The 17,251-nt window shown below is 39.9% G+C and overlaps 1 protein-coding gene across 17 annotated transcripts in view; it reads right to left on the reverse strand.

Annotated features, from left to right (window-relative positions):
- Positions 1-15,067, reverse strand: part of parp6a (poly (ADP-ribose) polymerase family, member 6a) — a 47,146-nt gene extending 32,079 nt beyond the window's left edge. For 10 of the 17 annotated variants that reach the window (XR_009787399.1, XR_009787396.1, XR_009787393.1 and 7 more), the window contains exons 1-8: positions 14,091-14,233; positions 9,726-9,785; positions 7,537-7,633; positions 7,146-7,223; positions 2,007-2,101; positions 741-801; positions 490-580; positions 253-319 (exon numbers count right to left, since the gene is read on the reverse strand). Coding sequence is in view for 10 of the 17 variants with exons in the window: in XM_061765629.1 (XP_061621613.1) it covers positions 253-319; positions 490-580; positions 741-801; positions 2,007-2,101; positions 7,146-7,223; positions 7,537-7,539 (395 nt within the window). In the remaining 7 variants the exon portion in view is untranslated. Of the gene's footprint in view, positions 1-252; positions 320-418; positions 581-740; positions 802-2,006; positions 2,102-7,145; positions 7,224-7,536; positions 7,634-7,752; positions 7,886-9,725; positions 9,786-10,514; positions 10,681-14,090; positions 14,234-14,873 lie in introns of those variants that run through there. The other 7 variants (XM_061765623.1, XM_061765626.1, XM_061765625.1 and 4 more) reach the window with 7 other exon arrangements.
- Positions 15,068-17,251: the final 2,184 nt, after the last annotated feature.

The raw sequence follows: 17,251 nt of genomic DNA on the forward strand, positions 1-17,251 counted from the left end.
GAGAATGTGTAATAATAATGAGGCCATCATATATTTATATGGGTTCACAGTGGTAACGAGGGATACCATAATTACAATGTGGCCCGCGACAAAAATGAGTTTGACACCGCTGGGTTACTCCTTAGCCCATACACAATATATCATACTACGTCTATCGTCTGAAACATTTGGAAAATGCTATCTACAGTATAGAATAAATTCAAAGCAAAACAGTAAATTTGAAAATATATACATATACATAGCTAAGCTCACTTTTTGAGTTGCAAGCCAAGGCTGAATCCTTCTTTATTTGAGGGTTGGAACACATCAACTGATGGCTCTGCGGGAAGATGACTGGCGTTATTATTACACAGGGCAGTCATGCAAACACTTCTCCTGCGCCTCCCCTGCTCCCTCGTGCTGCACGCGTGCTACTCACCTCCCACGCTCAGTGAGTGGCACAAATTGCTAAAAAGCGCCATCAACATCAACAACGACATCTCTACTCACCGGGCCCATCGAGGTACTGAGAAAGAGAAAAGCGTAGTCTCAGAATAATGGGCTCTGTTCTGATTACTTTCCAAGCTGTCGCAACCTCCTCCTAAGTCAGACACATACACACATACACATGCACATAGGCACAACGTTAGCCTTCTATTTAGGGCGGTTTCTCTTAAAATGAATATACTGGCATTGTGTTGGATAGATATGAACAAGAGGAACAATAGTAATGATACACAATTATTAGCATACTGACTCACATCGAGGAAGCCAATGTTAATATGAAGCTCGATGTCGACGTCGTCAATGATGCCATACTCCCTAATCAAAGACACAATGGATAGATGTTTATTCAAACAGTGATTTTTACCTCTTCCAAACTCCGAAACTTGAGGTATTGTTTTGATTGAGATGTGAGAACAGATTTGTTCCTGTTTGGATTACACAAAAACTGCACCTTTTAATGGAGCTGACATGGGATAATTCCCACTCAATGCGTTGTTCATGGTCAACCTTCGATTGACAAGCGAGCAGTCCATGCAGTCTTTATAGTGCTTAACACTCAGTAGGTTGTTTATTGTCAACCTGTGATTCAGTAGTTATCAATCCATGCCGTCTTTGTAGTGGTTAACATAGCTAACTTTGATGAAGCTTGTGTGGGATCACTCCTACTAAATGCGTTTAATCTTAGTCAACCTGCTTTTGACTGACGACCAGTCCAAGGTGTAGTTGTTCACAGTCACCTTACGAGTGACTAGTGACCAGGTTTAGTGTTTTTACTGTTTCACAGTTGACTTTCATGCAAGAATCAGAATCATCTTTATTTGCCAAGTATGTCCAAAAAACACACAAGGAATTTGTCTGCGGTAGTCGGAGCCAATCTAGTACGACAACAGACAGTCAATTGACAGAGAACACTTTTGAAACAATAAGACATTGAGAAAACCAGTCACTGAGCAATAAAGGGTTGCTAGTTATCTGGTAATGCCGGTACAATTTTTTTTTTGACAATTGTGCAAAAAGATGCAGAGTCCTCTAGCACTTAGAACATTCTGAGCGCCCTTTGCACAATGGTCATTGCACCGGACTATTGCTATATTAGTCATTCAAACTGCTCTAAGTGCTAGAGGACTCTGCATCTTTTTGCACAATGGTTGAAAAAAAATAAAAATAAAAAATTGTACCGGCATAACCAGATAACTAGCAACTCTTTATTGCTCAGTGACTGTTTTTGTCAATGTCTCAAAATAGTTCTCTGTCAATTGACTGACTCTTTTCGTACTACAGCGGCTCCAACTACCGGAGACAAATTCCTCGTGTTTTTTGGACATACTTGGCAAATAAAGATGATTCTGATTCTGATCCATGTATTGGTTTACGTAGCTGACTTTCATGCAGCTTTGGTCGTATCAATTCAACACTCAATGTGTTGTTCAATGTCGAGCGCGTCATTGATCTTTGTAGTGGTTCAGGTAAGTGCATCTGCGTGTGCGTGTGTGCCTGCGTGTTTGTGCAAGTCTATGTACCTGACGGCGATAGCACTGTCAGTGTAGATGTCTTTTACTGCCTCGATATCTGCATCGAGCTGAGGATGACGGTAGAGATCAGCGGTGCAGCTCCCCTGTCATACAAACATTTTTTTCCATTAAACATGCAAAACAGATATGAAGGAAGCATGTATCATGATGTCAATACCGGGTACTTATTTTTCTTTATGAAAAAAAAAAATCTACCGTAATTTCTTGTGTACAATGCGCACCCATGTATTATACGCACCCCCAAAGTTGACCTCAAAATTCTGGAAAAACCTTTTATGTATAATGCATTTTTACAATGGAGGATTTGATCAAAACATTAAGTATTATCTGTATTTTGTTAGGTTTTTTTTCAAAGAATTATTCTGAAGCTAAACACTTTATTTGAACACATAATACTTTGTTTACTTGCCCTTATTTTGAAATTCACAGTCCTACTTTTATTTAGTAAATGAAAAAACACACAGTTGTTTGTGCTCATATGTTTGATTACCCAGGTAGAATTTGTAAGATGGGTACAATTCTTTAAAGAAAACATGAAAGGGCAGGCAAAACACATTTAATTTTATTTTAATGGGATTCAAATTAAACGGTCAAGCATTTAAAAAAAGCATCGTCATTAAACAAAACATAACCAAAAAGAAATTAATGATGGTTGTTGTTCAGTCATCAGTCCCATTAAAAAAAAATAAAAATAAAATTTACAAATTCTGCCAGGGTATGCAAACTTATGAGCACAACATGTCAATATATGCAGTCATACGTACCCCTGTCATATTGGAATTAAAATGTAGGCTACACCTATTTCATAACCACTAGGTGGCGGTGGCATTTTAGAATGAATTTTTTGGGGGAAGAAATGTGCATTATACACGAGAAATTACAGTAAATGGCAATAGCAATTAGGGCTGCACGATATTGGAAATAAAGACATTGCGATTTGCTTGAACCCTGTGATATACACTATATTGCAAAAAGTATTTGCTCACCTGCCTTAACTCAGATATAAACTTAAGTGACATCCCATTCCTAATCCATATGGTTCAATATGACGTTGGTCCACGCTTTGCAGCGATAACAGCTTCAAATCTTCTTGGAAGGCTGTCCACAAGGTTTAGGAGTTTTTGATGGGAATTCTGGACAATTCATCCAGAAGCGCATTTATGAGGTCATATATCAAGGGTGTTCTATCGGGTTGAGGTCAGGACTCTGTGCAGGCCAGTCAAGTTAATCCACACCAGACTATCATCCTTGCGTTGTGCACTGGTGCACAGTCGTGTTGGAAGAGGATGAGACACTGGAACTAAGGGCCAAGCCCAGCTCCTGAAAAACAACCCCACACCATAATCCCCCACCACCAAACTTCACACTTGGCACAATGCAGTCAGACAAGTACCGTTCTTCTGGCAACCGCCAAACCCAGCCTCGTCCCTCAGACTGCCAGATTAAGAAGCGTGATCCGTCACTCCAGAGAACGCATCTCCACAGCTCTAGAGTCCAGTGGCACCGTGCTTTACACTACTGCATCCGATGCTTTGCATTGCACTAGGTGATGTATGGTTTGGATGCAGCTGTTCCGCCATGGAAATCCATTCCGTGAAGCTATCTGTGCATTGTTGTTGACCTAGTCTTAAGGCCACATGAAGTTGGGAGGTCTATAGCGATTGACTCAGCAGAAAGTTGGCGACCTCCTCGCACGATGCGCCTCAGCATCCACTGACCCCGCTCTGTCAGTTTATATGGCCTACCATTGGCTGAGTTGCTGTCCTTCCCAAATGCTTCCACGTTCTTATAATGGAGCTGACAGTCAACTGTGGAATATTTAGGAGAGAGGAAATTTCACGACTGGACTTGCACAGGTGGCATCCTATCACAGTTTCACGATGGAATTCACGGAGCTCCTGAAAGCAACCCATTCTTTCACAAATGTTTGTAAAAAAAAAAAAAAAAAGTCTGCATGTCTTGATTTTATACACCTGTGGCCATGGAAGTCATTGGAACACCTGATTCTCATCATTTGGATGAGTCCGCGAATACTTTTGGCATCATAGTCTATATTCCGATGATAAAAAATACAGGATAACATACACGTAACGTGAAAACCAGCACACATTGCTCTTTGTTTAGAAAAACTATGTTCAGTAGAGCGCAAAGGTATTCAGTTATTTGTGTAAAGTCTACCTGCATTTAAATACACTGTAGTATTGAGGAATAGTCAAGCTATGCATGAAGTTAAAAAAAATTCTTTTCATACCCACTTGTACTGTAGAGTCATTAGCACATTCCTAACAGTATTCATTTGTTTTTAATCGATCACTTATTTTACACCAATGTTTTAAAATATGCATTCGTATTTCTATATTTGAATGCATTAGTTTAACCAAAACATATTTTATACACCTGAAATTTGTCCCTTCAATAATAAAATAATGTCCCTCCTTCCCCAAGTGTAATCTGTTGCGACATGCATTCGTTCGTCCCATTCTGCAGAGAGATACAGTAAATTCAGGCGTGTAATTGTTTCCAGTGTCCTCATTAATAGTTATCATCCCCCCCAAAAAAGGTATGTAACACTCTGGGCTGCTCCGTGTGTTTTTGATGGGTTATAATTTACCGTAATAATGGTGCTAATTTTATTAACATATCCAACCTGGTCCTTCTGTTGATGACTTATTAATATTACAGTTGATTGACTGGAACATTGCACAGGACCCTGTGATATGACTGCAGCGCACACATTGCAATGACGATGCTCAAACGAAGTGTTCGTTTTTTTTATTATTGATACACATTCCGATATGTTGCTTGTGACTGATTATGAAAGTTATTTAACAGATTTACAAAACACATTACCTTTGTTTCAATTATGACAACATTCAAACATTTTACAACCAGTAGCAGAATATAAAGAACACAAACTTGATGACCGTTGAGATGTTGTCCTGTTTTGATAAAACTACCATTATGGTCACCATTGTTTAACAAAGTTGCTATTTTGCATTTTTTTGTCCAAACGACAGCCTCGTGGCCACCACTATCTCCTCAAACTCCTCATTTTGTGGCTACAATCATCAATCCATCCATTTTCTCTCCTGCTGACATTGGGCAAAAGGACTACTACACCTCGGACTGACCATATATGAGACAATATTATATATGGGTTCACAGTCATAAATGCCCTCAGAGGGAAGCCATAACTACAATGTGGCCCGCGACAAAATTAGTTTGACACTCCTGGCATATAGAGACAAACAACCATTCATACCATCAACGAGTAGGAACTGAGCCCACGCTGCCAGTACCGAAGTCAGGTGATTGAAACAATATACTGTGAGTGATTCACTACAATACAATTTTCTTGAAGATTGGCTAAATCAATATGTAAAATAGCATTACCGGAATCTCAACAATCCACTGCCTTTCAAATTTGATGTACTGAATATATTTTAAAATGGTATATTATGCCATTTCTTCTTCTGTAGCAATGCAGTTCTGTCAGTTGGCTCAAAAAGATCATGGATAATAGGGAGCTCAACTGTTGTCCACGTCTTTCTCCGTCTAGACGCAAAGTTAGACACTTGATCACCTTGGCTTGTGGAGACATTCCGCACACTTTCATCCTTATCTTCTCCCCTCTGCTTTTATGTTCTAACTATTGACTAATCGACTAGGTTTAGATTTCGATTATCGGCCTTGGACAATAATGCAAATTGTGATGGTAAAGTTAAAGTAAAATACGGAAAGTTGCAGGATGGCACAATGTGATAGGTGTCTGAAGGTGACAGGTAAAAAGTGCTGGAAAGGTTGACAGTACTGCCTGTGATTTTTTCAAAAATTCGTGCTGAAGAAATGGTGAATGTTTTTACATTGCTCGTTTTGAGTGAACAAAAGCCCTATTGTAGGGATGTCTCTAAATGACTGATCAATTATCCTGTGCCATGGGGTGTGTTTAGAGTGATTTTCCCAACGTGATCTGCTAAAGGACCATTCAGGCCACCAATCTCAAATGTTAACGATGACAAACCCTATGTGTGGTCAACGGCAAGTCAGGCCGAGCCACAGACTTCGTGATTGTGACGTGAAACGGAACTGCAACCTGAAGCTCACATTGTTATCGGACACAAGGAGGAGGAGCTGATTGTGTTAAGCGTTTGTAACATGTATCTCACACATTAAAAAAAAAAATTTAAAAAACGTGAGGTTTGCCAGTTAAGTTAGCCTAGCTTCCTTTATTTATTCTTCTACGCTACATTTTCTTCTACTTTATATTTTTCTGGCAGTTTGGATCCCCTGTGGATCAGTGACATCTGGTTTAGTGGAGGGGACACACGATTGTTGGTGGAGCTATGGTTAAGAGTTGTGTCAGAAAGGTTCTGGGACTGGTGGTGTCACATAAAATATATTTCACACCCAAACTGAGTTTTCCTTTTCAATGTGAGCCAAACGATCAACCAGCATGTCTACAAAGAGATTCTGTGGCGTAGGCTTGGTTCAGTGCCTGAGAAGAGACTTTTGGCAGGACAACTTGTGGCTGCTTCATCATGATAACATCTCATACGTGTGTGGTGTGCGGTGTTGTTCATCTCGAATAAACCCCACACAAACATCTCGATGTGTGTGGTGTACGGTGTTGTTCATCTCAAATAAACCACACAAAGAGAAGGGAGGCATTTTTTTCACCATCGTGTGCAGCCCCTTACATTTTAAAAATCGCTTAAGATGTTAAAAATCCTACACGTGTACCCAATTTTAAATGCCGCAAATGACAGAATTCCAACTGAAATGATTAGCATGAGTGTTACTAACGTAGCAGCAGTCTTGTCAGAACTGGAGAAAAGGTTTCATTCACCTTAATGAAAAGAAGTTTTCTTATAACTTAATTTAACAAGAGACTGGTGAGAAACTACTTTATGATCCAATTGGCCCATAGAGTGATGGTCTAATCACTTCCTGTTTGTTTTTTTTACTGCTTGTTTACAAGTGCAGTCAGTATACCAACTTCTTTTAATGATTTTATCCCATATTGATTCATGCAACAAACTCCCTCACAAAACTATCCATTTTGGCGTGTCAAGGTTAATGACGTCCCAACGCCAACAGCAGGTAAGGACTGAACTTCCGCCTCCATACCTGGATGCCATACAGGAATTGCTCTGGCTCGTTCTCCCCGTCCGACTCCTCGTCGGTCCAACACTGGCCTTTGATGTCCTGTGAGCATTTAAAAAAAACATTGTTGTTAAAGCTGAATATCGTGACTTTCAGCACACATCAGTATTTGTCTGTTCAAAGGCATCAAAAACAGAGCTTTATATAGCATCTCCAAAGGACCGGAGAAACACAGATTTCACTTTATGAAGTGGTTAAAAATAACCAGCCTTTTGTTATTGGAATCTATAAGCAAATTCCCCAGAGGCCCAATAGAATACATAGCATTTATTTGGCGTACTCATGAGCTGACTCGTAGAATAAGTGTATTCGGCTAAGCAGGTAATTCTATCAAACAGGGCGCTGACTAGCTTACCATAGGTTTGGCTGTTCTCAGGGCTCAATCAGACAGGTTTAGGCCACATGCCAAACATCACAGGTGGGGATGAAGGAAGCCAGTGCGTCTTGCACACCTTGGTATGACAGACAGACAGACAAATCCATAAAAACGTGGCCATAGAGAAAGAAAGAGACCACCTCATGTAATTAGACACTGTCACAAACACTCTTCTTTAAACCGTCTACACTTCACCTTTCCGCTGTCTCCTAGCAACAGCCGTCTCTGCCTGCTTTTCAGAGTGGCATTAATCACTGTGGAGAGAGAGTGTGTAGGAGAGCGGTGCTGGATGTGCAGTACTCGGATTGTCTTTGTGTCGTGTCTTTTCCTTGGGAGGAAAAAAAAAATACCTTTTTTTCAGGTCAGCTCACCTTTTCATGGAATCGTTGCAAAAATAGCATTTCTGCTGATGTCAGCCGAAGACTGACATTTCCTGATTTGCTGCCATGGTTAATTGAATTTTTATAAGGTCACGTTTAGGGATGCGCTTCGTAAAGAAGCATAATCATCGAACCATTTGTTGCAAAGGATTTGGTGGACCGCATGGAATTGATGGTTGATTAATCATCTCAAGCAAGCAATGAAGTTAAAAGTTGGCTGCAACCAGTAGAGGTCATTGTTTATTCACCATAGTTAATCTACCAAGAATTAAATTCATATAAATATTCTCCCATTCATACATTATAAATACTTAAAAATAACTTTGATTGTGATTTTTTTTTATTTTTTTTTTACTTTTCCTTGTGGAAATGTAATCAAGCGTACTTCAAGAGACATCAGTTAACCAGAGAACAAACGGCAATAGGAGAAATGTTTTGCTTTTGCTTTTTCTGTAACAATTGAAGGAGCCTCAACAAGCGGGAAGAGGGGAAGAATATACACTGGGAATTACGTGCAGTGTTAGTGCCATGTCAGATGATATGAGTCACCATAAAAAAACGTTAGCTGTTAACGTCTACATTGCAAGCCATCTCTTGGCTAGGCTCTATGCAGCCTCACTTGTTATAAAAGGTGCCATTTTTTATTGCTGATATTGTTGTGTAAATTTTACACAACATTGTTTCATTTACCATATTTGTCTCAACAGTCTTTTGAGAAAATAAAATGAATGCAAGGCAACTTTTGTTTCACTCTCCTCATTTGCCTTTAAAGTTACAAGAGTGTTTGGACATTTATTTATTCTTTTTTGTTTGGAGATTTATTTATTGTTTTCATAGCAGTTAACCTTTTTTTTTTTTTTTTTTTTTTACAGTTTGACAGTAAAAATGTTAATGTTACCGGGGGGTCATCAGTTTACTACAGAATATCGCCAACAAACACTTACGCAGGAGTAAGTACAGCGGTAACTGAGTGTGCCTTCTTGTGCTGTGTGACCATGTATTCTGCGCAAATTAGTTCATTGCGTGCCATATGTTACCTCGAAACGTCACATATCCATACCGTTGTAAACCACGGTCACCTAAAACATTGCCTGTGTAGAAAATAAGGGTTTTGTATAGGTGAGAGTTTTACCTCAAAATAAATTAGTACTATTTTCATTATTTCTGAAATCTGAACAAATCAGCTATCAGCCAGTTAAATGTTCCACTGTAACTATAAAGGTGCCATGTATTGTATAACAAAAGAAAACAGCAGCCCCTCTTATTTTGGTTCATTAAGTTCAACAATGAGTGTTAGTGAAATGGTGTCTTGTCAACTGCTTGGGCATGGCTGAATGTGTCACGCAAAAGACCATTTACATAATTCACAAACCAAAACACGAAGCACTTCTGTGTTGCACACACCAAAAAGCAGCACAGCATTGCATTACGGTGGAGAATGCTAATACAAAACCCAAATGAAGTCAATACAGAGATTCCTCATGCTGTCTTTGTGTTCTGCGTCACTTTAAATACCTTCTTCCTCATAACAGAATTTTACCTTGTCATGTCCGGAATATGAAAATACCCCTTTCACTCTCCCAGATGCACACAGCATCCTGACGTGCAACCCCCCCCCCCCCCCCAATCACGATCACCATCCCAAATAGGCTTTGTGGTACCACATACCAATAAAGCACCATCGGCCACATTTCTCCTCATGATGATTATTTAGCACAAAATGCATTCGTGCGGATTTCCCCCTCCCCCCTCCACATGCCCTCCAACACCGCCACCATCCATGTTTACCTTCACAGAAGATGGAGACTCAGGATGCTGTCCTTGCCTCAGCCTCTTCCTGCCTGGCGCCTGCAAGCACAGACAACAGTAACCTCATCAAAAATAACTCCGCAATTTGAGCCAGTGTGTTCGTCAACTACAGCTCTCGCCGCAACGACTGCCGTCTAGTGTATTTTGCCTGACAACACTGAAGGGGTTGGAGCATGCTCAGTGAAAGCAGACAGCCAAGTCATGTGACCCACAGCTGACTGCACTGCTGCTGCTGGGGTGGGAGGATAATGAAAAAAGGGGGAAGATGGACGGGAGAGGCTTGTGCGCATGTCATTAGTCACTGTCTGCTGATGAGTAATCATGTTGATGCTGTTGAGTGCATCAATGTAATCGACAAAAAAACATTACTGTATTAGCTTTGCACACACTCAATATTCTAAGATTCAGTGGCAAGTCTGCATTGGTGAACCCCAATACATGGTCTTGTTTACTATTTAATACTGAGTGTAGAAAATGGATAGATGGCGATCACCTTTCTATTAAGTTGTATTTAATAAAAAGCAGTGATACAGATGCCATTCTAATACATATTATAATACATATGGCTATTATCCATCCATCCATTTCCTGAGCCGCTTCTCCTCACTAGGGTCGCGGGCGTGCTGGAGTCTATCCCAGCTATCATCGGGCAGGAGGCGGGGTACACCCTGAACTGGTTGCCAGCCAATCGCAGGGCACATACAAACAAACAACGATTTGCACTCACATTCACACCTACGGGCAATTTAGAGTTGTCAATGAACTTACCATGCATGTTTTTGGGATGTGGGAGGAAACCGGAGTGCCCGGAGAAAACCCACGCAGGCACGGGGAGAAGATGCAAACTCCACACAGGCGGGGCCGGGGATTGAACCCCGGTCCTCAGAACTGTGAGGCAGACGCTCTAACCAGTCGTGCACCGTGCTGCCTATTTCTAACATAATACAGAGAAAAAGAATGGTGATGTTTTGCTTTCTTTTTCCCTAATATGTATTTTACACAGTATTTAATAAAGGGCACTGATACAAGTATTGCAGCTTCAATTGGTTTCTAATAGAAATGTAATGTTTAATACAGAGCAGGGATATAAATGGTATTGATTTATTTTCTTTCCAATACATTTTCAGATTTAATATTTTCTATTCAATGAAATGTAACTGCCTGTGAATCTGTTCTGTTAAACACAATGTAACTCCTGTTGGATTGATATTCACAGGTGGTGAAACTTCGCTTTGCAACACTTCCTCCAGAGGTACAGTAGATTTGTTTGGCAGGATTTGCTGTATTACAAAAAGGATGTAAAACTGAAATGGGTCAGTGACATGACATGCATATTTTTGTGACTGAGTCAGTTATTGAATAAATTATAATAATAATCTTTTCATGAAATCCATGATTTTATTTTTTTAAAGCTATTTATTTTTATACATTTTTCAGTATATTCATACAATTACATTATTTTATGTTTTGCCCTCTCAAACCCCTAAGATGTCAGGTGATGCAACTGTCTGAGCAAATGAGCAGACTAAGCACTTAAATCTTGATAATATTAAGGTAAAAATTAAACACTGTGGCAGTCTTTTGGATTTTTTTTTTTATAAATAACTGCAAAACATTTGTCCAGCAATTTACATTTCCTAAATGTCAGGGTGGCGCAACTGTAAACATTGAACTTTTAATTTCAACGTGAAGAGACAATAGCTCTATACAGGATGCTGCATCTGCCAGATGACCCCAAGTGAACCGTAGTACTCAGCTAAAAGGTTTGTAAATCTCTTGTCAAATACTGATAAAAAATAATTACTTTCAAACACATAGGCTAGTACACTTTCCATGTCAGGTGGTACAACCAATGTAAAACTAGAAACATTTTGTTTTATCATAAAACTTTTTTTTTTTTTAATAAATAAAAAAGTGGTCTGTTTGAACTCGATGACAAAGGTATTGGAGCTAATGCTAGCATCCAAACAGAAGCCTGTTTAATTAGTTGCAATAGTCAGGTGGCACAACTGCAAGGAATCTCACAATATAACGCTATTCAAAGCTATAAGATTATCCCTGGCACTTAAAATGTTTGCTAGTTTTACATTTAAATATATTACACACTTTAAAACATCCATCCATCCATTTTCTGAGCCGCTTCTCCTCACTAGGGTCGCGGGCGTGCTGGAGCCTATCCCAGCTGTCATCGCGCAGGAGGCGGGGTACACCCTGAACTGGTTGCCAGCCAATCGCAGGGAACATAGAAACAAACAACCATTTGCACTCACAGTCATGCCTACGGGCAATTTAGAGTCTCCAATTAATGCATATTTTTGGGATGTGGGAGAAAACCCACGCAGGTACGGGGAGAACATGCAAACTCCACACAGGCGGGGCCGGGGATTGAACCCGGGTCCTCAGAACTGTGAGGCTGACGCTCTAACCAGTCGTCCACCGTGCCGCGGTACTTTAAAACATTTTACATAATAATAATTTTAAGTCTGTCTTCCGATGAGCCAACATTTGAACATTTTTCGGTTTTGTTAAATGATAGATACTTCATTGGGGGTGGCACGTGAGAGACTGGTTAGCACATCTGCCTTCTGAGGACCTGGGTTCAAGTGCGGCCTCACCTGTGTGGAGTTTGCATGTTCTCCCCGTGCCTGTGTGGGTTTTCTCCGGGTATTCCGGTTTCCTCCAACATCCCAAAAACATACATGGTAGGTTCATTAAAGACTAAATTACCCATAGGTGTGAATGGTTGTCTGTTTATATGTGCCCTGCAATTGACTGGTGACCAGTTCAGGGTGTATCCCGCCTCTCGTCCAAAGATAGCTGGGATAAACTCCCGCACACCAGCGACCCAAATGAGGATAAGCGGTTCAGAAAATGGATGGATGTTTTTATAAATATTTGGTTGGGCCACCTGACATTTTCTTTCGTGAGGATTAAAAATATTGTTAAAAAAATAGTTAAAGCAAAAGTTATTTCATAAATGAGACTTGTTCAAACACATTTGGGCCTGATTTACTGATAAATGCATAGAAATGTTCTCACTCTGCGCACAAATTGGCCATGTATGCAAAATCACAGTCAGATTTAATACACAATTTTCTGTGCATCACCATGCGTATGTTAATGAATCAATTCATTCCGGGCTCGTGCCCAAAAATAATATGTATATTGAAAATACTTATACTTATATATTATTATAATAACTAATGTATTTGATAACTCAAGGGCAACTGAATAAGCATGCAAACAGTCTATATTAAAGGGAAGGTGCTACATCATGAACATTAAATAAAAAAGGCAGAATATAGTGTCTATTGCAGATGAAAAAAATTAAAGACACTTGTATTGCCACGCGCAGGGCTGGAACAAGAAGATTGATGTGAATGCAAAAAAAATCAACTTCCGAGCTTCTCTAAAACTGTTTATTATATTTCCTGTTATCTCCTGGTTGACATTCTAACCCAATAATGAACATCGCCCCTCTCGTGGCCATATTAGAACATATTTTACATGTTGTTAGTTTTCCTGACCACTAGAGGGCATACATTCCTTATTCGTTTCCAATGTCAACCAGAAGATTGTAACAGGAAGTGATATAAAAATTATGTTTTTTTTTTGTTTTTGTAATTATTGACACGTCACTCGAGGACGTTCTCCTCGAAAAAACTGACATACCAGTAAGTTCTCTTTGAAAAACGGTTGCTCAGGAGTTGGAAGTGTGTTGTATTTCTTCATAGATTCCCAGAGTTACACTGGGTGCAACAGAACAATAACACAGAGATGCCGCTGTTTTAGTGTCTTTCTAATACATTTCTTATTTGATGCAGAGCAATGATAAAGATGGTGCTGGTTTTCTTTTTTTCTACTATGCATGTTATATTTAATACATAGCAGTGGTACAAAATATTGCAGCTTTTTAATTTTTTTTACTACGCGCAGTGAGCCCAACGAACCCTCACTATTCACAAAGGTTGGGGACAACGCCCTGACGGGAATAGTTAAAATCCTCACGTAATTGGGGGGCGGGGGCGGGGAAGGCGTGTGTGTGAGTGACTACAGGCCACAATATGGCGGCATAGCAGACAGCATCATTACAAAAAGGTTGCGTGAACATACTTTATATTTATTGTACTCTGTAACAACACGGACAAATAATAATCCGCAAAGCATCAAGACCATGCATCAATCTTGACCCCATGTAACATAAACCACTATACATGTTGAGCAGTTAAAACTATTCAACACCAACCTACCTCCTTTGCGTTGACTAGCATATTAGCCCAAATACGACATCACACATGGGCAAATAAAATAAGCGCACTAATAGAACAAAGTCTTTAAACTTACCTTTTGGTCCTTTACCCACAATAATAAATGTTAAGGATTAAAGGCAAAGTAGACAACACCTGGTAGGTGAAGCAAAAACTAACTTTTACTTTCACTCTAGTTCCCTGTTCAAGCTGCATTCAAGGGCAACCAACAAAACAGGACATCCCAAAAGCAGACGAAAAAAAAAAAAAAAACATTAAATCTAACAACATCAGCAAGATTCCGCAGGATGGCGCCAAAGTAATACTGTATTTTAATTGCTTTGGCAGGAGCACACAAGCAACAGGCGAGTTTTTTTTTTTTCAGCAGACAACACCAGATAAGTTTTTTTTAATGTGCGAATAGGTACATTTACAAATGCTCACTGTATTTTAGTGTTCCGGATGCTGCTGTTTTTCTTCTACACTAATATGTACAGTATTTCATAATCAATACAGTGCAGTGGTACAGATGTGCTGTTCTAGATTTGTTATTTGTGTGTGGAGTAGGACCTAAGTGCAGAACACCAAATAACCAGAATTGTTGGAAAGAACTTTTAATATCAACTATCAAAGCTCCTGTTACAAGCGGATAAGTAACCAAGCAATTAACGTCACAGTCACATACATAACAGTGGAATTCAAAGCCCAGATATTGAGCATTTAACTTTAAAGTCCAGATATAAAGATTTTGGAGGTGGGGATAGGTTTTTAGGGCCCCAAGTCTTGTAATGTTCCGTAATCCACAGAAAGCAGGACAGGGAAACTCAAACTTTGTTGTCGTTGTGTTCCATGATTCAGATAGGAAGATGGGAAAACTCACACTTTGTAGTCGTTGCAGAAAAATCCCAGACACTATGGCCAGGGCCAGAAGACTGGGGGGATTCCTGGTAGGATGCCACCTGTCACACGAAATCAGCCAGTAGGGTCCAGCACACCTGTTACTCAAATGAGTAGTGTCAAGGCATAAGCGGAATAGAAAATTGAAAGGATGGATGGATGAGAAGGTCAAAGGCCGCCCGGTTCAGCAACAGCAGAGCCTTCTTTGACAAAGCTTTGATTGGCTGCCGGGTTGTGATTGGCTGACGTGCAGATTTGGGAGTGGCTGCATGGCTGTGAACAACTTTGACAATTTTCTTCCAAATACTTCAGTGATGCTGCAGATGGTGCTGTTTTATATTCTTTGTACAACCCCAATTCCAATGAAGTTGGGACGTTGTGTTAAACATAAATAAAAACAGAATTGAGTGATTTGCAAATCATGTTCAACTTATATTTAATTGAATACACTACAAATACAATATATTTAATGTTCAAACTGATAAACTTTATTGTTTTTAGCAAATAATCATGAAAATTAGAAATTTATGGCTGCAACACGTTCTAGAAGAGCTGGGACGGGTGGCAAAAAAGACTGAGAAAGTTGAAGAATGCTCATCAAACACCTGTTTGGAACATACCACAGGTCCATCCATCCATCCATTCTCTACCGCTTATCCGGGTCGGGACGCGGGGGCAGTAGCTTCAGCAGGGACGCCCAGACTACCCTCTCCCCAGCCACTTCATCCATACCACAGGTGAACAGGCTAATTGGGAACCGGTAGGTGCCATGATTGGGTATAAAAGGAGCTTCCCTGAATTGCTCAGTCATTCACAAGCAAAGATGGGGCGAGGTTCACCTCTTTGTGAACAAGTGCGTGAGAACATACTCGAACAGTTTAAGGACAATGTTCCTCAATGTACTATTGCAAGGAAATTGGGGATTTCATCATCTATGGTCCATAATATCATCAAAAGGTTCAGAGAATCTGGAGAACTCACTGCATGTAAGCGGCAATGCCCAAAACCAACATTGAATGCCCGTGATCCTTCGATCCCTCAGGTGGCACTGCATCAAAAACTGACATCAATATGTAAAGGATATCACCACATGGGCTCAGGAACACTTCAGAAAACCAAAAACCAACGAAAAGTGTTCTGTGGTCCGACGAGTCCACATTTCATATAGTTTTTTGAAATTGTGGACGTCGTGTCCTCCGGACCAAAGAGGAAAAGAACCATCCAGACAGTTATGGACGCAAAGTTCAAAAGCCAGCATCTGTGATGGTATGGGGCTGTGTTAGTGCTAATGGCATGGTTAACTTACACATTTGTGAAGGCACCATTAATGCTGAAAGGTACATACAGGTTTTGGAGAAACATATGCTGCCATCCAAGCAACGTCTTTTTCATGGACGCCTCTGCTTATTTCAGCAAAACAATGCCAAACCGCATTCTGCACGTGTTACAACAGCGTGGCTTCGTAATTAAAGAGTGTGGGTACTAGACTGGCCTGCCTGCAGTCCAGACCTGTCTCTCATTGAAAATGTGTGGCGCATTATGAAGCGTAAAATAACAATAATGGAGACCCCGGACTGTTGAACTGCTGAAGTTGTATATCAAGCAAGAATGGGAAATAATTCCACCTACAAAGCTTCAACAATTAGTGTCACAGTTCCCAAATGTTTATTGAATGTTGTTAAAAGAAAAGGTGATCTAACACCGTGGTAAACATGACCCTGTCCCAGTTTTTTTGGAACATGTTGCAGCCATAAAATTCTAAGTTAATGATAATTTGCTAAAAACAATAAAGTTTATCAGTTTGAACATTAAATATCTTGTCTTTGTAGTGTATTCAATTAAATATAGGTTGAACATGATTTGCAAATCATTGTATTCTGTTTTTATTTATGTTTAACACAACATCCCAACTTCATTGGAATCGGGTTTGTAAGATATCTTTTATTTCGTATAAATCTGTTGGTACCTGGAAGTCCATTACCCCCCAAACATAAATACCACTGATAACGTTGAAATAATGATCATCATTAAACTAATCAAAGATGCAAAGCCACTCTGTACATGTTGGAGACAATGGTGATGCGGCTTTTGGGATAATCTGTCTGTACCCTGGTTATCTCATGGTGTCTATTTGAGACTGACCTACAGACTAAAGGGATTAAGCATCCCAACTGTCTGCAGTTTGAAGGAGAAAGTGAAACCTCCCAAATCACACACACACACACACACACTTCCTCCTGAGATGTTCACTCCTCAAAGTCCAGACTGCATATTAATGGCTTTGCGTGGAGCCACCACTGCCTGCACCAAAATTTGTTTTTGTCATGAATAGGAAGATAAAAAAAGATCATTGACTTGATT

The sequence above is a fragment of the Phyllopteryx taeniolatus genome, chromosome 2 (genome assembly GCF_024500385.1).
Source record: "Phyllopteryx taeniolatus isolate TA_2022b chromosome 2, UOR_Ptae_1.2, whole genome shotgun sequence".
NCBI lineage: Eukaryota > Metazoa > Chordata > Actinopteri > Syngnathiformes > Syngnathidae > Phyllopteryx > Phyllopteryx taeniolatus.